Source organism: Corvus moneduloides, chromosome 5 (assembly GCF_009650955.1).
Source record: "Corvus moneduloides isolate bCorMon1 chromosome 5, bCorMon1.pri, whole genome shotgun sequence".
NCBI lineage: Eukaryota > Metazoa > Chordata > Aves > Passeriformes > Corvidae > Corvus > Corvus moneduloides.
In genome coordinates, this window is record NC_045480.1 from 71,875,437 (window position 1) to 71,898,579 (window position 23,143).

Here is a 23,143-nt window from a genome sequence, read left to right on the forward strand (position 1 = left end):
TGGAAGGGGACAGTGACCACCCTTTGGTGGTACCTACTACCAGGGCTGTCACAGGTGGCAGAATTTACTAAACTGCTCTCTGCTGGTCACAGAGCCACACCGGCATCTTCCAGGGTTTGCGGGGAAGAGAGGCAGGAGGTAACAGGCTCTGCTAATAACACCCTTTTTTGAGCTGTGTTATGGTCAGACTAAGAAAAAAGCTTAGAAGATGGTGCTGGTTCATATAATTTGTATACAGAAACAAAAAAACAAAGCCTTTTGTGTCGCAAGGTGTAAAGCAAGAGTAATGTAATAACTCTGACAGCACAGCTGAGGTCCCTGTGCGGGCACTGTCCCCTTCCTGCTGCGCCGGCAGTAAAAGCGAGCGAGCCACCGTTGCTACATTTAACACTTGTACATTTTTATTTCGTTAAATCAGCCATTGTACACATTGCAGCTATGTATTGTTAGTGTTGTATCTTTTTAATTTTTAACTAATACATGCCCTCATAGATATATTCAATTAGTGTTATCACCATGGGAACAAGATGCTGATTCGTCAACTTAAAATTCACTTCTTCTCACAGTATTCAAGTTCTCTGATAACACAGCAAAAAATCAAAATAAGAGGTGAATAACCATTATGCTGTTACACAGAACATCATCTGCACCGCAAATAACACAACAGAAATGCATTTCTTGAGAGCCCCATCCTTGAAGACCCTCCTGCGCTGCCTCAGCCAGCCAGGAAGCCACAATGCGCTGTGAGATGTTTCATCGCGGGTCTCATTTGGTTTGGCTGCCAAAACACTTTTTTCTTTTCGTTTCCTTTCTCGCCTGCCCAAAAAGTGTCAGCACGGCACCTCAGGTGGTTCTGCCCACAGGAAGCCAGAACTCCAGAGATGTTTCCATGCTTTTGGCATCATTACCTTAATGAGGAAGTGCCCTTGTTCTGAGCACTGAGTGAGTCGCTAAAAAAAACAAAACCAAAGAACCCTATCGTTGTGGAAGGCCAGATAAGCTGGGACAAAGGATTGCTCCTAGAGGAGAGGGTTGGTTTTACTCTGGTGTTGAGTCTACTACTAAAAAAATTAAATAGCTGTTTAAAAACATTAAGTTGGTGTGTTTGTGTGTGTGCATGTTATGCTAAAACCCTACAGAGCTCCCTCCGTTAAATATTAAGGTATAGAACACCCAAAACGTCAGATCCTATGTTCCCCTTTTGGAAAATAAAAGTGCAGACATGCTATCGTGGTTTTCAGAGGGTCGGTTTAGAAATATATATATATTATATATAGTTACATAACAAAATATGAACAGAAACCGGCTGCCAAGGATTGTGAGCACTTGTTCTTTAAAAACACTTGATCAGAAGATAAAAACTGCTCGCTCAGTGCTAAGAGGGCCAAGAAGCTGACATGGTTCTAGGAGGGTTTGGTTTTGACCTTCAAATGCCGCATGCGTCTATCGGCTAAGAGGCAATCTTGATAAAACACGGTGAATTAATTATTCTCCTTTTATAGTGGGTAAGTCTTTGTCCCGTAGTTATCTACAGTGCAGTGGACAGCAGGAAGCACCCCCAGTCAGTCGGTGAGGTCGGCTAAGCGGTGATGGAAACGGGAAACTACCGGAGTTAGAGTTGTTTAATACACCCCGCCACAGGTCCGGATCTATAGGCTTTAATACCGTACGCGAACGTGCCGTAGCTAGAGCTGCTAGCAACTTGGCTACCTAGTGGGGTAATTTGTCTTTCTTGTTCTTTTGGAAATGTTTGTCTGGAAACGGCTGGCTAAAGGTGTCTGCACTATTGATGGCCACAGTCAGCTGTGATTCATGTGAACAGCTGTCTGTTGCCTGACTCTCGCAGCCTTTGCCTAGACCAGCTCTCTAAACAGTCAGTCTTAGTACGTGGTGGCTCTGCAGCGCTTCCTCCTGGCTTAGTCAGCGTCTGCAGTCCGGGCGGTGCCGTTCCGTGAGCCGGTGCCGTTCCACAGGGTCACTACACCTCGTAACCCACGACGCCAACGGGCAGAGAGTGTTCTGCGGTCTCGTGAGTTCAAGTACTCTGCTATTTACAGTTTACACGTCAACTCCTTTGTACGGTGCGCGTACACAGTCAGTGGAAGAGGCCTGGAGATGAAGTCTGCTTGGCAAGGGCCGTGTCAGGAAGCGAGCGCCAGAGCGAAGGGACAGGGACAAGCGGTGACGCTGGCAAGGGTGCCGGCGAGGCAGATAAATCATCCTGCCTGAAGGATGCTATCTTTGGTCACAAATTAGCTGACAGGGTGAAAAATCATACCAGCACAAAATGAAATTTGGGATGGGGAGAAATGAATTCACTGCGGCCGCACAGGTAGAAGCGGCAGTGGCTGGCATCGGTGATGACTCTGCTACCCAGGGATGGTGACGGCTGCGTACAGGAGGGGTCGCGCGGCGCTGTGCGGGGCGGCAGCTTCTCACTTGGCCTCCTGCGTCCAGTCCTCTTGGCAGAAGTGCCTAAGAAGCTGCTGGAGGTCATGCTGGAGGTCATCCCTGGGGAGCGCTTCTGGGGTGTCTTCCAGCTCTTCTATGTGAACGTGTTTTCCATAGCGGTCCTTCATCACGGTCCTCTTCTGTGTGCTGGCTTTACTTAGTATTGTCCTGGAAACAAAAAAAAGGGAGAGACCTGACTTAGAAAGGCCACAGTTCTGAAGGTCTGAGAATATTGTGGTTTTCAGGCTTTTCCAAGGCAGAGTTGCACGTGCTAGAGAGAAGGCATGGCAATGTCTAAGTATGATGCAACAGTGCCAACTCCTATCGAGGACTGCCTCAGCTGATGCCATGCGCACCCTGGGGAACGTGTCCTCAGCATAACTCAAACCCTGTGTCTGTACTGCAGTGAGCCCCGGCCGTGGCCTTCATAGCGCTGGGTGTGGAGAGCTCGGTGGACAGGAGAAAAGAAGGAAGAAAGAAAATGAAGAATGAATCAATGGAGAATGCGTGATGGGTGATGAATGAATGGAGGATGGATGAAGGGATGATGAACGAATTGATGCCATCTCGATTTTTACCTTTTTTCTTCTATACGTTCTCTGTATTCTTGACACACACATTTGTAGCTTTGTAGCCTATTACTGTAACTTAGCTTAGCTTCAGGGTTTTCCTAGGCAGAAAGACAAAACCAATTCCAGGACCCCTATGCTGTCTTGGTTCTCCTTAGAAATCAAGGTTGAAACTAGCTCTGTACGACACGTTTTTATAAACAGAGTCTAGTCTTCATCCCAGGTGGGGTGGATTTAGAAATAGAAGTACTAGAGCTGGGGGCATTACTTCACTGGGCATGCTTTTAACTGGGGGCAGCTCTTATCAGATATGCCAATTTGCAGAATCAATACAAATTGTACATGAGTTGCTTGGGGCATGCATCTTCGTCATTTCCCGCCTGAGAAACTGTGCACCTAAGGGTGCACCTTATATAAAGGGACCCCTTTTTATCACCCTGTGTCTTGCTCTTACTTCTGCAGAGAAAAAGGCATCAGAATGGATGGATGGAGGATGGCTGGAGACTGGATGGGTGATGGAGACTGGATGGATGAATGGAGGAGAAGGAGAAAGAAGAAGGAGAAGAATCTCTATCCATTCTCCATCCCTTCATGCATTCTCCATCATCCATTCACTATTCATTCTCCCTCAATTCTCCATTCCATCAGAATGATGATCATTTGCTACACTAACAAAACTGTATTCACCCCATCTGGGGGTGGGCATTTTTCCATATCTGCCCCTGGAGGCCTCCAAGAGAGACCGGCCTTCGTGTTACCTGCTGTACCGATATTGTCTAGAAAGTGTTGTTTTATTTCCAGGTTCTTTAAGCCATCACTTCCATCAGGTTAGGAGTTGCTTTAGTACCACTGCAACTAAAGCTTTACATTCACTGCAGGCACTCACTGCAATGCACTCATGTGAGTGTGTTAATTCATTTGCAGTCACACTTCATCAACTTGCCAAGCCAAACCTTTTAATTACTGATCCATCTTCTTTCTTGACTTCTTTCTCTACCAAAGCAGGGACTTGGACTGTCACGTGGTGACCTGTGTAGCTCAAAGCCTCCAATGCAAACATAAACTTCAAATTACAACACACCCCAAACACGTGGAGCTCTTCCTGCCTTAGTCCTTTGTACTCCCACAGACCAATGCTGAGGAAATGCTGAACAGGCACCTAAAGCAGCAGCTGCCTCCCTGCTGCGCACACGTCAGATACAGCTCCTCGTGCGCGGCAGTTTGACTGCAGTAATAATTGCACCAAAGCACCTCACAGTACGAGCTCCTCCTCCCGGCCATCCGGGCTTCCCGATGTGCTGAGGTGGGAGCTAGGAACTAACTACGTGTTCCTTCCCAAGCTCTCTCTTTGAACCTCTACCAGACAGGTTTTGCCCCTTGTTTGGCCTCTGTGCAAAAAGGGGGGACCAGGCTGCTGGTCTGGGTTCCTGGTTACGAAACCCAAACTGCATACACGTGTCACCTGCTGCCACACAGCTTTTATCTGTTTATCTACTTGGTAGGTAGTTACTTTAGCCTCTAAGACATGCTATTCAAGGGGACCATAGGCTGGATTCAGAATGAAGTGCTGCCACTTACTTGTAGAAAATAAAAAACTGTTTTCATCCAAGATCACTTTTCTCTTACTAAAATGTCTCAAGTGATCAGAAAGAGCAGAACACCAGAGAAGTGCTCATCAGCTTCGTTGCTGTTTTGTCCTTTCAAGGAGAAACACATCCCTTTACCCAGGGTGGGGGCTTAACTGTAGTCACTTCTAAAATGAGCTCCCCGAGTGGTAACACGTGAATGAACTTTAACTGCACTCACACCCGAGACTTCTAAGAACTCCACACAAAGCCTCCATGATGTTTTTCTTTGGTCTTAACAAGTTTCTTAGCTAATTCTGCCACGTCAGCTTTCCCTACGCATTCTTTGTATGCGCATCTTTTTGGAACGTGGACTCGCCGGTTGAGGCTGGGGCACCACCACCAAAACCTTTCAGGAGAACAGAGCTTTTCCCTGCGGCTGTGGTGATGCTTGCTGTAATGCTGACATACAAAAATTATCTGTACCTCTTCGAAGTCCTCTTTGGCTGATGGAAGATCAGAAGCCAGGCTGGCATCCCCCAGGTGTTTCTCCGTCCTCTCTCCATGCACTACAGTGGTCTTTATGACTTTGCTGACTTTCCGGCCCTCCACTGGTTCGGACTGGAATTTGGAGGCACTAGACAGAACGGCAGGTTCAGACAGGGTCACCTGCAAGGTCAGAAAGCACAAGTAAGCTGGAGATGAACTCCACACTTTGTGATGTGCACTGGTAAAATGACTTTCCTGTCTGTGGGCTCCATACGGTAAAAAAGAAAAAAGAAAGGGGGGGGAAAAAAGGAAAAAAAAAAAAAAGAAAAATAAAAAAGGAAGGAAAAACAAGGAAAAAGAAAAGAAGAAAGAAAAGACTCTTCTTTCTTGTTACTTTACTCCTAAAGAATTAATTCTGATGAGAAATGCTGGCAAGAAGTTTCAGTGAGTTTTTTCACAATTCCGATAACCGCTTGCTACACCTTGCCCTTGGCCCAGGACTGCTGGAAGCACATCCTATTGCCAGCTTCTGGCCCTCTGTCACAACTTAGGTACGCCGATCCAAATGTCTGTAGGGCCACGTGGTGAAGCATGGCAGGAAAGCACTCACCTTCTCAGGTTGCTTCTGTTTTTATTACCTGGCTCTAAACCACTTCTTGTCTAAATCATAGGTGGTTTTAGCCTCTTCAAAGCAAGAAGAGGCCAGTAAGGTCAACGTGCTGTAACTGTGGGGTTCTAGGACTGAGTGGCAAAATAAGCACACCAAGCTGCAGTGACTAAGAGCCCTGTTGGGGTGCTGCTGCTTTGTGCCACAGCAGGCAAAGCACACCCTACCTCTGAGTGCTCACTGTCACTCTTCAGCACAACCCGCTTCACCACTTTGGAATAACCATCTCCCTCTTCCACAGTGACGGGGGCTTGAGGTGTTCCCTGCATTACCACTTCCTCTTTTTCCGTGCCATCTGGAGCAACAAATCGCCGGATGATCTTCCGAGTCACCTGAAGGAATGGAGTTTAGTCCCCAAAGAATTAGCAGTAAAATATTCCTCCTTGTTCTCTATCTAGTATTTTCTACTCAAAGGGTGTTTTTTCCTACGTGGAAGAACCTGCGTAGATGGTTGGGTGTTTTATTCTTCCACACCTACTCAAGAGACTCCTCTGGTGCTGAAGCTCTCGAGGCACTGGCAGGCCAAAGCAAGAAGAGAATTACAGGGTTCAAGATGTGAAATTTCTCAGGAGGACGGGTGTGCATCCGTCTGTGGATGACCCGAAGCCGTGCGCAGAGTGGTTCGAGGCACAGACCTATCCGCGCGAGCAGTCGCGCTCGCTCCTGTGCAACACGACCAAGGAATCTTTGGCTGTGTAACAGGAACTCCAACAGGTTCCAGAGACAACCCATCCGGCTGAGGGGCTGTGACAACTGCTCGAAAGACAGAAGATGGAGTTTGCCACAAGCCCAGCTCAGCCATATCCTAGACCAAATCACTGAGCACCAAGCTGTCAGATAAACAAAGGAGCACTGAAGTTCCCCTTTCACTTCTGTGCTGTGCAGAATTTGCTTTTCTAAGCATGACCTGGTTTTGAAGATCTAGAGTCTGGGTTTATCTGACTCTTACAGACCCAGCCTTCCATTGCTTTCATTAGGACAAGCCAAGAGAGATCCCAGATCAGATTGGGGCAGAGTGAGTTTTTTTGCTGGGGCTTTTTAAAGGAAATAAACAACTTTCTTCTAAAAAATGTGGATCTATGCAGAAGTTTCATTGGCTTTAAATCAAAGTTAACAAAATATGTCCTGTTAGGTTATATACCGTAACACAGAATGATTTTAAGAATCTAAGTAATTCTTCCAACTTTGGTGTCTCTCATGAGCAGAAATTCTCGTTCCTTCCACTCTTTACTCTTCAAATCACGCCCCTTCATAGCAGAAAGTTTGGCATTTCTGTGGATGATTTCTCCTTCCTTTTACAGGAGAGGAAGACGGTACCAAGGGGCAGAACTGACAATACCTTCTTTACCACTGTGTGGCCGTGTTCATCTGTGTACTGCTCTTCTGTGACTGTTTCTGGTGGCATTTCAGGCATACTATCAGCCTGTACGACAAAGAACAAAGTTGTGTGAAGCAAGGCCTTCATGTGGGTCTCGAAATAAGCAAGTTTAAAATCAGTTAATTGGTTGCAGAATGGAAAAAAAATCAGCAATGTTAGGAAAAAAACCTGTTCTGCAAATAAATCCTTAGAGAGGCATGCAAAGAAAAGTGATGCCACGGCACGCAGGCAAAGATAGGTTAGTTGGCCTTGTTGTATACGGGGCTGACAAGCCTCCATCCTCCTCCTACCGAGGCGTCTAGTGGAATTTAGAGTTGGGTTAGCAGTGTTACTGTAATCCTGCGGTATTGGAGAGGCTTATCCGGTGGAGATGCATTATTTGGGAGCATCCCAGCTTGAGGTGCAGCACCAGCTCAGGGCCTGAGGCAGCGCAGGCTCGTGCAGTCGTTCAACACTCAGTACCTGAATAATCACCCGGCGCCGAATGACCCTGGTAGTGACCATCTCGTCATCGTCCGAGCTGAGCTCCAGCCCGCCTAACTCCTCTGCTAACTCCTGGGGGAAGCATGGAAGCAGGGCTCTGTACGTGGCACTAGCAGTACCTACAGCTTCTGTCTTCCTACACCAGCTCTGCAATTCCTACATTTTGCAGACGCTTTCTGTGTTAATGACACAGGAAAATATAGGAAAGCCTTTTAATCCTCCCCAGGGGGCAGTACAGAGCACAGTGGACAGAGAGTAGGACTGAGCAGTTTGAACTAGAGGACAGTGTAGCAGTAGCCTCAGGACTAGAAAGATCAAGAGAAATTAGCAACCAGTGTTGGAGTTGTCTCTCCTGCATAGGGAAGAGTTAAAAATTTAAAAATTGCGTCAGAAGGCAAAGAGAGGCTGAAAAGAACGAGGTGGGAAATGGCTGTGTTATAAAAAAACGTAAAGGGGAAAATAAATAAGGGCGGGGGGGGTTCCTTTTTGGTGGTACCAGTTGTTGTTGTTGTTTCACTTTAGTAAAAGAACTGGAGGAAAAAAGCAGTGCGTTATTTCAACTGCAGCCTGTCCTCCAGCAGCCCTTGTGCTGGGCCCTGCTGGAGATCCTCTTTCAGTCATCTGACACACTTTAAATTCCACCTTTTCCTGAGATCCCAGAGGCAGAGCTCTGAAACCCTTTATTCCAGAGGGGATACCTTTGACCCCACAGTAGCAAAGACTGAAGGGCTTGTTTCTAATGAATGTGACGGTGCAATAATTTCTGCTGCAGTAGAACTGGACCACCTCTGCTCTAACTAGACTTACAAAACTAATTTCCTCCCCAACGGTGCCTTCTCCTTTTCTCCCACTTAGAACGGGCAAAGCAAGTTGCTTATTCTTAAACCTTTATCTGCCAAGAGATTTTAATTCTCCAGTAAAAGCCATCTGGTTGCTCTCTTTCCTTGCTGCTTGATGCCTTCCCCTCTCTGACCACTGCAGTGAAGTCCCTTTGTCTCACACAACCCAAGACCTGCCTCGTGCGGTTTTGATGTTCTCCCTCTCCTGTCTCTGTATCTCTTTACTGCCTGCGTGCTACATAAACGCCGTTCTTCCACTACACCCTTAGTAGGCTGCGATGCACAACTGCTGCCTCTTTTCCATCTCAGGGACTTTACAGGCCTTTTATGCCGCTTCTCGTGCTGCTCTGGGCCAGCCTTGCCTTGCTTTATGAGCTTCTATGTTCTTACTTTGCCCACGTTACATCTGTTTCAGCTTTTGCTTGTACACGGTTTGTTTCTGCCCCCGTTACTGACGCTCTCTGTCTCTCTCAGGCACAGATGTAACTGCCACAGGCCAGAGGACACAGAAGGGTAGGGCAGAACCAGAACTACCGGTCTAGACTTTGGGATCTGGGGCTTGCGTCAACTTGGAAAACCTTTACCCGACCCTTCTAACCACAGAGGGAAGGAGAAACAACTCAGTGCCGGATGCAAATGAATTACAAATATTCTCATCTTAAGGAATGAGTGAGACGCAAAACTCGGGGTTTTGTGTCAATTATTTTGAGGCAAAGTTGTCATTTACCTTTTCTAAGGATTCCTCCTCGCAGCCCCTTCCAGAATTCTCCATCTGCTCCTCAGTTGACTCCACTATCACAAGACTAGATCTCCTTGGCGAGAGCTGCTCCCGGTGGAGGTGGGGGTCCTCGGGCTCTTGGATGATGGGGGAGTCCCCTCTCTGGGCAGAGGACGGAGGCTGCAGGGGTGCTCCCTGCACCTCTCCCTTTGCCGTGCTCGAGGGTGCGGATTTTCCGCTCGCTGCTTTTCCAGCTCCCACGGACTGCTCCGTTCCTGGACTCGTGACGCTGTGAATTACAGGTTCAAGCGAGTTACTACCGTGCAGTGCTTCCCAGTTTCCATCAACGGAATATTAGGCACTGACTCGTATTCCCACATAACCCATATTATTATGTTGTCTGGCAAAGTCTAGAAATAACTGATACTTCTTGACAGGAACTGCAGAGTAGTCTGGCTGGGAACCCCACGCGTCTTCCCGAGCTCATCTCCAAACGGATATCCAAACCCTGCAATTTTTGCAATTCTGCAAAACTCGGAGAGAGCTTTGCTGTCACTTGCGCCCTCACGTCTCTACAGATTGCCATTTATTTCTTTAGAGGAAGAGCCCGGATCACTGTAGGAGGATGTGAGGCAGCTAAAACACTGAGCACAAGCCGTGCAGCTGCAAAGTGGAGAAACCAACTTTTATGTAGCATTCTGGAGCTTTAGCAAACAGAAATCTAGAAGAGGTTCAGGTTTTGTTTGTAATGTTACTTTCATGGTTGAACGCCGCTATGATTAATCGCTGCCCCAAGTTAGTTTAACCTCTTATTACGCATGTTACTATGTAACACAAATATGAAGGAAATACATCTAATTCAAGCATATGTCCATCCATTCAATATTGTTGTATACCACCTCTTGGAGCATGTTCCTTACAAGCTATTCAAATCTAGCCCAATTTCCCCTTCAAACTCGACCTGCGGTGTAGCGATATTCCGCTGTCGTCGCTACTCTCGTGCAGTGTCGGCAGCACTGTCTCACAAGGATTCTCTGTTCCTCACAGACATTCCTTTCCTGAGGCACAGCCTTAGGGTGCATTGGTAGTTTTGGCTGACACTGCAACAGCAGCTTTCTTCGATGGTATTTTGTGTCTCCCACACTCTCTCCTGGCATATCCTGAGCAAAAGAATGCCCCAAAGTCCGTTTGCTGGACTCAGCTGCCCTTAGACTGCTGGGAGCTGCATCTCTGCATCAAAGCCAATCACCTCCAGGAAAATCACTTCTTTGGATAGGGATTCTTGGTATCTTGCTGGCTTATTAATACCTGAATCTACCCTGCAGAGAGCTCTCAGCAAGGGCACATAATCAGGGAAGGTGGGGAGAAATAGACACGATCTATTTCAAATTCCTTTTCAAATGACACCAACCTCACTGACAGCCCCCACCTCAGAATTCAAGTTTTTGCTGCACAGGCCTTCTAAACGTGTGCTCTGTCGTGTGTTATTCCGTAAGTGCAAGTCCTCGTGTCTCGTCTCTGTAAAACCCTGCTTCTGCTCCCTTGGCCGTCTGAAACGCGCTTTTAAAACCCCAGTTCTTAATAGAATAGTTGTGAGTTCTGTAAGTAATGAATACATTGAAAAAATTTTGCCTCCATTGAAAAAGCCATCCTGAAGTTGAAGAAAGGGTCCTTTAGGATTACTTTCATGAAGATGCCATCACTTATCATCCAAAACACGAAAAATACACAGAAAACCCCCTTCACTTCTCTATTAACCCTCTTTTCTTTCCTAGGTACTTTCCTAGACACAATTACTGCTTTGTGTTCACAGGAACAAACTGACTTTCTCTCTTAAGGCTTCCCCCATGTGGATTAAGAAGTGGAAACTGCAATTGGAGGAAAATTCTAGCGTGTTCCTAAGCTTCAAAGGACGCTGTAAAATCCTCTTATTACATAGAGATGTTCCCTATGGTTTCATCCTGGTCTTTTGACACTTACAAATATTCCTGCTGTGAAGCAGATGGTTTCCCTGGCACGTCTTGGGGTTTCCCTGAGAATTCAGCTTCTACTTGTTCCTTGTGTGCTTGCCTCAGAAGCTCAGCCATGGACACTTCTGCCTCGCTCCTGGGAGTACTGTCCTGGAACGGGGAATAAGTGACAGACACGTCTTCCTCGGAGACCAGAGGGGGGTGTTCGGTTGGCTCGCTGTCCTTAGATACTCTCTGCTGTTCTTGCTTGTGCCTCGAGCTGTGCACTTCTTCTTGCAGTGCAGAGAACCCTTGCAGACAGAGAGAGCAGAAATCTCGTTACAAGTCTGACCAGGATACAGGAAGCCCTTCCCGTGCTCTCTGTGCATTTAAAATCCCTGGGCACAACTCGTTACCTGAAATTCTTGAGCACCTTGAGCGGGAGGGAACCCGGCCTCTCGGAATAGTCAAAGGAATGCTGGATTGCCACTGCTATGGCCAGATTTGGAAAGTAACAGGCAAAATAACATTTACCCAGAAATTTACCTCAAGTAATTATGCTTGAAACCCTCAAAGTATAGAATAAGATTCACAACAGATTTGTTTTCCAGCAGATTAGGATAGATTTTAGTGACTTGTCCCCCCATATTCCTTATTTATCTGCTTCTGGAAAAATCAGCTGTACAAAAATAGACAAAAACACTTCACAGAGAACTAGGTATAGGAAGTAGTTCATTTATGTGCCATATTCACTGGAAGCCTGGTGAACTCTGGACAAAAACTTGGGGGGAAAAAGAAAAGCTTGTGCTGAATTTGAGCTGGACAGAGAGGTTATCATTCTAAAACGACTTGGCTGTGATATGAGAACGCTAATTGTGACAAACAGCCTTCTAGTCCTACGTTCTCTTCAAGATGGGACCTTTGCAGCTGTCTAATATGCTTCAGTATTGAGTTAGGCACACGAAAGTATCACTTCTGGAAAAGAGAATTTAATGCCAAATGATTTGGAGGTGTTCCTTCAGTTTGCAACCATTGGATCTAATCCACTGAACTTCCAAACTTAAGAAACGCCATAGCATCCTAACAGAATTACAATAACCTGGATGCTCAAATCCAAAGGGGGTTTTGTCAAAGCACGGAGTAGTTTTCCTTTGACAGATCTTGGTCAAATTCTAATACGACCTTCTGAGCTTTCATGAAAGCACTTGTACAAGCAAAAGAAAAACCAATCCCAAGGTAAACTGGGCAAACATTGCCGGCCACATGACTTGCTTTTGAAGAATCGGCTAAAGCACAGATCATCTGCCTGGTGAAATGTGACCCGTGCGATGCCAGTGCGATTCGCCCGCAGTCTCTGCTTTCAGAAGGGGATTCTAGTGCTCCGTCACAGGCGCTCGCAGAGGACCCTGGGCCAACGCTCAGAGCAGAGCGATGCTTAGAGAGGTACCCTGGGCAGTTTGGGTCAGGAGCCCTTTACCTTCACTGCGGTCCAGTGCCATGGACTGCTCCGTGTCCGTGTACGCGCGCGGGCCGTGGCCCTGCACGGGGTCTATGCCGCTGGTCTCCATCAGGTGAACGATGTCCATGCGGTTGATTTTCGTGAGGCATTGGGTCAGATTTGTATCTGTGGCATTGGAACGACACCGTGCAGCTGAGTTAAACATCACACGCACGCTCTCTCCCTTCTCCTTTCCATAGGAAGGGCATATGTAGGATACTGACCAATATCATCTATAAATTACAGATACGTTTAGAAGCAGTGCTATGTAAAATCTAAAAAGAACCGAATGGCTGCCTCTAAAAATTAGCACTCCGGTTTTTTCCTTGTAACAGATTTGTTGAGTTGCTGTGTCATACAGACAAGACAAGAAATAACACTGAGTACAATCCGTGGCCATCCTTTCTGTAGCCTGAATTTTCCCCACGTTTTCTTGGTGATTGCAACACACAGCTGCCCCCTCAACGAGCACACTGGAGCCGGTTACACACAGGAACCGGAGACAAACCTGTTGCGTGTTTCCCATCCCTTTCAAGCCAGTATTTGAGGAGCGCGTGGCTCTGGTCTTGCAGCGAATTGGGATTTTCAATTCGGATCTGGTGAATTTGCTCCTCTGTGAAGTCCAGTTCTCGTGCTAGCTCTGAAAAAGAAATCCACCTCTGTGAAAAGGTCGACTACTACTCCCTGGGTCTAATTTAATTCAAAGCAAAGTAAATGGCTGTGAATTACAGCTTGACCCTGAGAAAACCCATGAAACCAAGAGTAAGTGATGTCCTTCCCTTGTAGCACAGGCTCAGGCTGCAGTCCAGACAAGAGAAATTACTTGATAGTCTGTAACATCTTTCTTGTATCCGGAACCAGGGGCAGCTTTCTGCCATCACCAAACTAAGATGCAGCTGTTGAAACGGGTTCATCAAATAAGCTAAAGCCACAGAGAATTTGTGAGATTCCTACTGTTATCCTGCTTCTTTCATAAAGGAGGATTCAGGTTCTACTCCACTGCCATTATGCATGGGCTTCATTTTGGAAGGTGTCCTGTTTTAATGAGGCAGAGGGAACCCGACCCCAAATAATCTTTTTTCTGGGCTGGTTTGTAAAACTGTGCCACCATAAACTTCAATAAGTAGAGAGTAACTAAGCATTAGACTCAAATCCTACAAAGTCCAATGAGTTTGAAGCAAAACCAACCACTGTCTCACCCATCAAATTAACATCTGGCAATCTTTTACTATAAGCAATCTTTGCCATAATAAAAGACAGGAATATTTATGCAGGTCTATTACCCTGCCCTCCCTAAAATACTGTAAAACATTAATTTGACGAGAATCCATTTTTTCTAGTTTTGTTTTCGTGATTTTTTTTGCAACATTTTTTGTGTCAGACTGCGCAGTTTGACACAGCGTGAAGATTTCTGCACAGGTCTTTCTCTTTTGCAGAGGCTTTAAGCTGATTGTCAGTGACATTTGCATCTCATTCCACGTTACTCTCACTTGTCTCCACTACCGTTCGCTGTCTCAGGTCTATTGAATCCACAATATAAATATTGCTTTAGGTGATTGTGATTGTTTAGGTACCTTGTGATCCCATTTAGGACTCTTAGTATTCCAAAGACAACAAGCTTCTGAAATATTTTTATAAAACATCTTCAGATAATCAGAAAATAATCCAGAATAAACATGAAAGGAGTGGGGACCATTCCCATCCTTTCTCTCTGGAGCAGACAACGTGCGTTTTACCTGTCCAGCTGAATCCAAGGTGATCCGCGATATGGGCCAGTCTCTCCTCTGTCTTTTCCTGATCATCCTGTTGATCTAAAGGTCAAAAAGAGCTACAAGTTGCCTTTTGCAAGTTAAAAACCATTTCCATAGGGGAGAGAGCCCAAGAAGGGAAAGCGCTGGTTTTTCCTAACTGCTGCGTCTAAATGTGGACAGGCTGCGTAACTCAAGCGAGGCCTGTAAATCCCTAGGTTCAAAAAGAAAACCAAAAAGCTTGGCTTTTCAAAAAGCACAGCACTATCTAGTTTTTCCATTTGAAAATCAGCCTTTCACATGGAATTGTCATCTAGGACTGAAGCACCTACGGTGTCTGTTTCGGCGAAGCATTTTACTCTAAAACTTCTTTCTAACGTTCAGTTGAAGACTTAGTCAAAGTCAAGAGCCATCGTTTTCCATGCCTCCTTAGCAAATGCCAGGGTGGAAGAATTCATCGGGGACCGGTGCTTCTGATCGTGTTCTTTCTGTTGTAGGGCAAGTGGTGTTCAAACAGCCCACACAGCACTTGAGATTGTGGTCTGTATTTGAGATACTGTTAATTTCATTGTCTTTGACCCTCTGGACAGGGAGTGAGACAAAATGCTCACAACGAAGGCAAGGAAAAATCACATGGTCATTCGTCAGTCCTCATTCCTTTCACTAAAGGTGAGACTGACAGCTCCTCCCATCCCCAGAGCTCGTTTGAGGATGGCAGAATTTGAGTTTTGATTTTCCCCGAACGCGCACGTGGATTGCGACACCTCTGAATCAGGAAATTGCTTAGGGTTCGTGATATGCACGTGTCATTTCAGCTCCTGATTTCCATTAGGGCTACCCAGCACTAGCACACAAGTAGGTGAGAGGAAAACCAAGTACCAGAAAACGTGTACGAACGTTACCCGTGACTCAGGGTTTTCTTCAGACACGGACCGTCAAAAAAAGGGGACACAAAAAGCTTCGTTCTTTAAAACTCCTGCAGATCTCTTTGCGTACCAACTCAAAAGTCTATAAATTTGCCTGTCTCGCTTTCAATTGACACCCAAACATTTGTTATTAGAAGAAGTTAAGAGTTAGTAATAGGGCCAGGGAAAGTCAAAAGCCAAAACGTGCATGACCTAAGCAATCAGTTTAATGATAAAACCATACATATGTTTAGAAGTGTTTTTTTGCTTATTAAGGTAACACTTCCCCATAAGCATTTATGGTTTGCAATCTTGAGATCGTTTCACAGACAAGAACACAGACACAAAATAAAAAACCCAAACACAGCTCACAAGGGGAAAAAAAAGCACAACTAACCACCAAAAGCTGAAAAGAAAATGCCACACACACTACACCTGTACACAAACGCACACACGCACCAAAGAAAACAAAAAGATCTTTCACTTTAATGGAGCCTGATTTATCAGAAGGGTCAGTTGTCAGGATGGCAGTCATTTTGATCAGATCTTGTTTCATCTCAGAAACTTCAGACAACAGGTCTGGACTGGCTAGTACAGGGACTTCGTTAACCAGATGGCTTTTCAGGACAGATGTTTCTGTAGATTCTGTCTCGTCATCTTTGATGCGAATGAAAAACATCAAAAGTAAAATGGAAATCAAAAATAGAGATTGGAAAATGTAATCAGGACTGAAAATGACAGTCTTTGGCTGTAGTGGTAGGAAGGTCAACAAAATGGGCTGGGAATGGTGGATCCACAAGATCTGAGGGTACAAGAGCAAAGTAAAGCTAACAGGGTGGTGGTGGGGGGGGGGGAAGGAAAACCAACTGAAAAGGAAAATGGCAGGAAATAACTTGCTTCACTTTATTGCTAGAGCACAACCACACATACAGTATCAAAGCTGGAACAAACCAAATCAGGACGCCACTAAAAAAAAATCCAAAACAACAAAATTTCAAATCAAAGCCCGAAGAAACACAGTGAAGTTACACAAAGAGAGGCATCTCAAGATTGTTCAGATGTTACAGATCAATGTTCAAATAAAAAGAAAAACAAGAGAAAAGGGGGAAAGCATTAGAACTGATTGAAAGTCCATTTCCTCTAAGAGAAAGCCAGTGTTAGCAAACTGTCAGAATAACATCGGGTTAACAGTTAACAGACAGTCACACTAGACACATACATACAATTCATGTAAGGCAAGTTATTTCCATGCAAAGCAAAGGTGTTGCAAATGCTGCTGGGTAGGTAGCTTCAGTTAAAAACAAGAGCTCTAAAAATTAATCATAGAAATTAAAGGTACATGAAAATCCTGTAAAACATACTGTGGTGAAATATTGTCTAATCTGGCAGTCAACATACAGGAAGGTGGCTGCAGCTAATTCCCACTATGCCTAACTGCCTGCTGGTAATATTTCATTTCAGCAAGGACTAGCAGAAGATGCACGTTGAACAGAACAAAACAGTGGAGAACTGAAGCAAGTTACAAACAGAACACAATGCTTAGGAATTACTAATGGACATTTTCCCTTTCAAGGTAGCACGTCACATGGAACTGCACATTTCAGCACCGCAGCAAAAGTCAAAGCACTAATGCAGATGAGGAGAACCTAAGCAACACAGAATTAGCTGTCTTTATCTGTAAAAAGGATTCATTTTGCTACACTGTTCTCCTGGGTGCAACGAGCGCTAAGTATTTGTGCTGTACATTAATTAGAGCCAGATTGCTGCGGGTATTTTGGGGCTGAAAATGTGGTCTTTTGGTGCTGCTGCTTTACAGTGAACTGTCTGGTGCACACCGAAATGCCAGCCAGTAATTCTGTAAAACTGTAGTATGTACTTTCATAAATACCAAACGTATGACTCTTCCACTGGCCAATAACGGAGTTAATCAGCCTGAAGCAAAGCAACTCCAGTGGGAAATAAATTGGAAGTGCTATCCAGACAGTGTGTGGCTGGAGCAGGAACACCCACCGGGGTTTCTCTGGGGCCCTGGGGGATTTGGCAGTGAGGAAGCGGCCGGAGGCCAATGCGACACGCTGCACTTTAACTGCAAACAAGGCAAGACGTTGCACTCCAGACTGGAAACAAGGCAGATGTCGTTCTTTTCCTGAACGGATCCAAGAATGGCTGCATTTGGAAGCAGCTCTCGTCAGGGACACTTCAGTGTGTGCAGAGATTTGTTTGATTTGCCTCTCCCGTAAAGGAGACCTTTGCGAGCCCCTCCCCCGCGCTCTCTCACGGTCACGGCCTGGTTGTGCGCGCTCAGAGGGTGTTTGTGCTGCGCCAAGCTTTCGGGTCAGATTTACAGCCATATTTCACCACAGTAAAGGGTGGGGCAAGGGAGGCAGGGTTAAACAGCCTGATTCCTTTGGACAGTATCACTTTTTGGCATGGTTGCATTCCATGAGACTAATGAAATCGGTTGGAGTCCTCATTAGGTTTTCATTAAAAGTGATACTGTCATCCGTCTCAAATATGAGGCAAGAAGGTGTGTCAACAAAAGGAGAAAACAAAAAAAGCGGAGGGATGAGCATTCATACGAGCAACATAGCAATAGCGGGATCACTAGGGATGTCAAAGGAAAGTAAATGCTTAGATGAACGGTTTTAAACTGCATTACTTGTTAATTTACGTGTTAAAGCGTATTTAATTGGATAGCTGCCGAGATATTAAATTGTTTTCTATTACAGTTGTAAGTATTGATGTTATGAGCAGTAGCAGTTAAAACTTAGCTCTCTTTCATGCTTATCTTTACTCTTAACCATCTCTCATACAAACTGCATTATAACATTCTCAAGAAAAAAAAGAAAATCTTACTTTTTTCTGAAGTCACATCAACCTGGAAGAGAAAAAAGCAGGAGATTTAAAAGTTCAACTAGAATTGCTATACAGAGCCACGAGTGAAGTGCTAGTTGTACGGAGAAACACGGACGTAAATGGAACCAAGAATGCATTTAAAATAACAGCAAAAGCGTGGCTTAATTTATTTAAGGTCTCTAATACCAGAAAAACTGTTACTTTGCTATAGTCATGGTCAACAGTAGATGCAACATGTTGCAGTGTATTTCCTTTAAATGCTCCTTCAGCAAATGTGGAGGGCCTAAACTTCTGCATGACCGGGTATTTTGTTGCATTGCTCCTAATTTATTTCTTCCCATCTAAAGCAAAATACTCCAATATGGTTATGTGATGGCACATGGTGCATCTGAAAGGCACCAGGAAGTTTTATGCCTTGTGTTTCCTTGGACACGTTCATTCTGAGAACAGGGATTGCATTTTTGCCTCTGTGTTTAGTGATGACGAAATGCAGGTGCAGAAGTGATGGCAGAACTGCCCGAGGCATGCCCTGGGGCTGGATGCCACTAATAGCTATGGATACCTTTACATGGAAGCTGTGATGGCCCTCACAGGCCACCTTTTTGGTTTTTCAGAGTTATTTGGGTACAGATCAACAAAGTCCTACAATTTTACTCTTATTCAAAAGCAAACAAAGTCCTTGCCAAAAAAAGAATTAAACAGAACACAGTGTCAGACTATGAAAACTCAAGAAGCAAATTTTTGAGGTTGCCTTGCAATTTCAGTTTATTTCAGTTCCGCTAGCATTTGTCCACACCAGCACATGTTGTTTAAATTTGGCTATGGCAGAATATGCAAAGTCAGAAGCAGCGTTAAACCTTTAATTTCCTATGCAAACTTGTGGTAGGGGTAGGACAGCTGTGAAGAATGCAAATCAGCTGTGCAGTACTGCTGATACACGGTGCTGTGCATGGTAAAGCCCCCAAGGTAATTTTAGCGAGTGCTGAAAAGGTTTAAATAGTTCCAACTATTCTTTATAAAGATAAATGCGATGCACAGTCTCAATCAAGATGTTAGGAAATCCTTGCCTTGCCATGAGCTGACAAGGAACAGAAGGAAATCCCTGGCCACACGTGCATGTTCGTACGTGCCTGGCAATCCTTTAGGCTCACGTAATTGAATCTCACACTCAGCAGTGTGTGTAACAGGTCCATAATAGCCCAAATTCCTCTGATGCACAGACTGCCCTACATGGTAACCCTGCATCCCTAGGGCGTTCTAGCTTCCCTCACTTTCAGTTCTTCCAGATCAGCCCAGATGTATGTCAGCATACTAATTACGATAAAAATTAATGAAGTAAACAAAAAAGAGTTGAAAATGCTTATAGCCATCAATGAGCTTGTCTTTCTGTGCTTTAGTTTCCTATACAAAAACAGAAGTGATCTTTACCACAGCAGCGGTAAATATTTTTGGAATGGTAATAGGAAACTGCAACTGGTGCCACAGAACTGCTGAATCTGTGCACGGAGAAGATGCCCATCCTCCCTGGGGAGCTGGCCCTTCTCACGGTGTTTCCAACAGCTGAACGTCATCGAAGCGTGGGGATGCTTTTCTAATGTGACTCATTCGTGTCGGGGTCAGAGCCCAAGCAACATCTCTGAGTGCCAGAACGGGGCTGGGAGCGGATGCAACTTGGTTTACGCTAAAGATGAACATTCCAAACCTTCTACGTGTGACCTCTGGGTTAACGCTGGTTCTGTACCCGGTGTCAGTCATCCGGCAGAAACCTGTAACATCCAGGCTGTTGGATGTGGTAAATGGAGAAGCCTGGTAATTTTAACGTGGGGGAAGTTCAACCCTGTCTCTTCCCCAAGTGAGTCTGTGCAAGGCCCTCTTCACTGTGCTCGCAGCACTGAGCTAAGTGTCTGAGTTCTGAGTTGTGTCTCTTAGTTGTGTTTGAGCAGTGTGTGTAGGCAAGAACGTGCTGATTTAGCAACATTACCTCTTCTGGTTCTGGATCTGAATCTGATTCCTTTTGGTCCCAAAGTGCCGTGCAAAAAGAGAAGGGGGAAAACAGAGCAGGCAAAAGGCAATTTTTTTTTAGAAGAGAGTAGGAAAAAGTAACTTGTGACAACATTTAACAGAACAGAAGAAAATGCAGCATGTTTCTGCAGTTGATTTCTTACGTCAAAAAGCAACAAAACTAAACGTTCAATTTAAACACAAAAGGCTACAGAACCAAGCAAAATACAAACAGGGAAGGTTAGAGGTCTAGTGATCCTTATTTGTACCGAAACTTCAAATATATACATGCTTTTTCATCCATAAATTAGCATCTATAAACACTTGAAATATTTAGGAACTATTACCATTTGAAGTTAAAGTATGTTGAGATGCTCGGCTTTAAAATTATACTGAAATGCTATAATAAAGATTTATAATATTCTAAAAAATGCTGACCATTTTAGGCAAATACATCCCTAAAAGGCATGCAGCTTCTAATCTGACCAGGACAGGGAAAACCCCTGTGGTTTGAGAGAATAATCCTAAGCTGGCACTTCTAAGGAAGCAAGTGTTTAACATCTGAGAGCACTCCCACTCGTCTCTTCTGAGTCCGCAGGAAATACCTGGTGACACTTCCAACGCTGGCATTGGGGCCACCAAACCCAAGACACCGAAAGCCCTTGGACAGAATTCTTCCTCTTTCAAATCCCTGCCCACAAAGCTTTAACCCCGTTTTGCCCTCCTCCTCAGTTCTTGTTTGTATGACAATGCTGATGCCTACAGCTGGGTATAATGTCTCAGTACCTTGGTGTAAATGGGTAAAGTGATGTTTAAGTTACATATGGCTTGATGAACGAGGCCTCTGGTAGATTTTGGCTCCTTCATGAATGATAATCGTCCACAGGGCTCTTGAGTGCTATCTCGGACCTGGCACAGCAAAAATACACACGTTTAATCTGCTGGTTTGATGTACGAGCTACTTGTGCCTCTCAAAACTGTTCAGCAGGAGTTTTTCTCCCCACCAGATGGGGGAGAAATGTCCAGGTAGGCAAAGCCAACGTGGTTTTGTTTTCATTTTCCCCCCTGCTGTTTGTACGTTTACGTACGGATGTATTTGGTTATTCAATGTATGGTGGAAAATTCAGCAGGTGGGGAAAGCAAAGCCAAAGGAAGGCAGCGGCACAGATGAAGCTGTAAATTAAAACAAGCTACAAAATATTGCTGGAAACGAGGGAGAAAGTTTAAAATTTGTCTAGCAGCGCACAGCAACTGTAACACAATGACGGAGTGGGCTGGTTTTCTCCGCTTACTGGAAGTTCCCATTCATAAATCATTTCTCCACGACTTTTATTTATGTAATGGAAATGGCTTCCTCCACTGTAGTCAGAACGTCCAGGTAGAAAGAAAAGTTCGTGGGAAGAGGTTTCCAGTGCTCTCTCATTTCCCTCTCAGAAGGGCTGGTGATGGGGGCTCAGTGACAGCAGCCCTTCTGACCGCAGGGGGCTAAAGCATTACTTAATTTGGGGGGAATGGAGGCTTTTTACTTTGGCTTGTATTTTGCAAGTTTTCCTACTCATAAAAAAGTTTTTTAAATGGCATAGTACAAGGATAAAATTAGGGTACAGTTGGGAATTTATATAAATTAACTAGTTTGGTTTTCTTTGTTCACAAAAAACTATGGTGGAGCGATAACTGAAATAGCCAAAACGGAGCTATCAACATTACCTTAACAAACAGAGGAAGTCTGTTTTCTTTGAAGGCAAAGAAACTGAATATATGGTGTTGCCCGCTCTTTGTGAGTGGCACCAAATTGCCAAAGCAGTCAACGTAGATGGGTTTTCCTTCTAATACCTGTTGGACAGGAAAGAAAGCAAACCATCAATGCTTGTGAGGTGATAAGGATTTCTTCTTAAGGATAATTCTACAGTAGTTACAATCAATGTCTGGAACTGTTAGGACTTGTCAGCATTTACAAGACTTGTTAGGTACCTAAAATGTGTGGAAACATTTCAGATTATTAAATTCCAAAGATAAGAGATTGTTAATTTACTAACAATAGTGCAGTACTTCAAATGACAAAACGTGACTCAGTGTCATAAATCTGGGCAAACTTTTAAATCTAGATTTTAATTTGGATTTTCGATTTACTCCCATTTTAGCACAATTTGCTAACCTGGCCTCATCACCACAGTCAAAGAAATATTGTCTTCAGCCACTAGAACTCAGAGTGTGTACCTACTGATTCTGTTTATTTCAGCTGGATCTGCAGAGGCCTAAGAGCTTTTGAAAGGCAGGCCTTAGGAAAAGACCTCCCTGGAATCTCTCTACAATGGCACCACTTGTATCTTCAGACTGCTGTTGTTATGGCCCCTCCCCGTGTTTGAATATCAGAGCAGCAGTCTGGCAGATGTGCCATTCCAAGTGCCAATCCATTCACTTATCTCATCCTTACTTTCCAGAAATTCAGCCTTGTCATTCACTTTGATAAGCCCATATTTTATCTTGCTGCTCTGCACAAGAGATGCCTGTCAGAGCTTCAGAAACAGCGAGGACAATTACTTTAAAGGTGGGATTCTCATGGAAAAGAGACTGAACTAAGCAGAACGTGCCATGTAAGTTAAAGCACCTTTGATTTGTCATCCCTTCTGAGGAAGCTGACAGAGCCAGAAAAACTGCATTTAGCAGGCAGTTTGCTGCATTCCACATAGGAAAGCTTTTGCCTGCTCAGCAACAGGTTTAACGTAATTTTGTTTTTGCAAAGCAGAATATGAATCAAACCTGCTGCTTTAACTTCTTGGTATGTGAACGTGCTGACAAACTGTGACCGCTGTCAGCTGCTTTTCTGGTTAGTGATGTGCATTTATGGCGGTACTGAAAGTTGGGATTTAGCCATCGCTTTTGGCTCCGACCTTCTCCCTTTAACCCTGTGGATGGAGTTGGACAGTTCCCTCTGGGAACAGGGTTCCCTCTGAGAACAGGGTTTCCTCGCTACTTTTTCCTGACGCCTGACAAAAGCGCAAGTTTCCATCTTATCATGGTTGCTGA

The 23,143-nt window shown here is 44.8% G+C and overlaps 1 protein-coding gene across 1 annotated transcript in view; it reads right to left on the reverse strand.

Moving 5' to 3' along the window:
* Window positions 1-379: 379 nt before the first annotated feature.
* LOC116443798 (ankyrin-2-like) overlaps window positions 380-23,143 on the reverse strand; it is a 39,706-nt gene continuing 16,942 nt past the window's right edge. The window contains exons 5-18 of the mRNA XM_032108394.1: window positions 21,824-21,949; window positions 20,903-21,025; window positions 20,097-20,126; window positions 18,116-18,137; window positions 14,343-14,417; window positions 13,115-13,246; window positions 12,586-12,732; window positions 11,140-11,419; window positions 9,169-9,448; window positions 7,582-7,674; window positions 7,081-7,164; window positions 5,909-6,073; window positions 5,072-5,254; window positions 380-2,619 (exon numbers count right to left, since the gene is read on the reverse strand). Of these exons, the coding sequence (XP_031964285.1) occupies window positions 2,605-2,619; window positions 5,072-5,254; window positions 5,909-6,073; window positions 7,081-7,164; window positions 7,582-7,674; window positions 9,169-9,448; window positions 11,140-11,419; window positions 12,586-12,732; window positions 13,115-13,246; window positions 14,343-14,417; window positions 18,116-18,137; window positions 20,097-20,126; window positions 20,903-21,025; window positions 21,824-21,949 (1,755 nt within the window). The 3' untranslated portion in view covers window positions 380-2,604. The remainder of the gene's footprint in view (window positions 2,620-5,071; window positions 5,255-5,908; window positions 6,074-7,080; window positions 7,165-7,581; window positions 7,675-9,168; window positions 9,449-11,139; window positions 11,420-12,585; window positions 12,733-13,114; window positions 13,247-14,342; window positions 14,418-18,115; window positions 18,138-20,096; window positions 20,127-20,902; window positions 21,026-21,823; window positions 21,950-23,143) is intronic.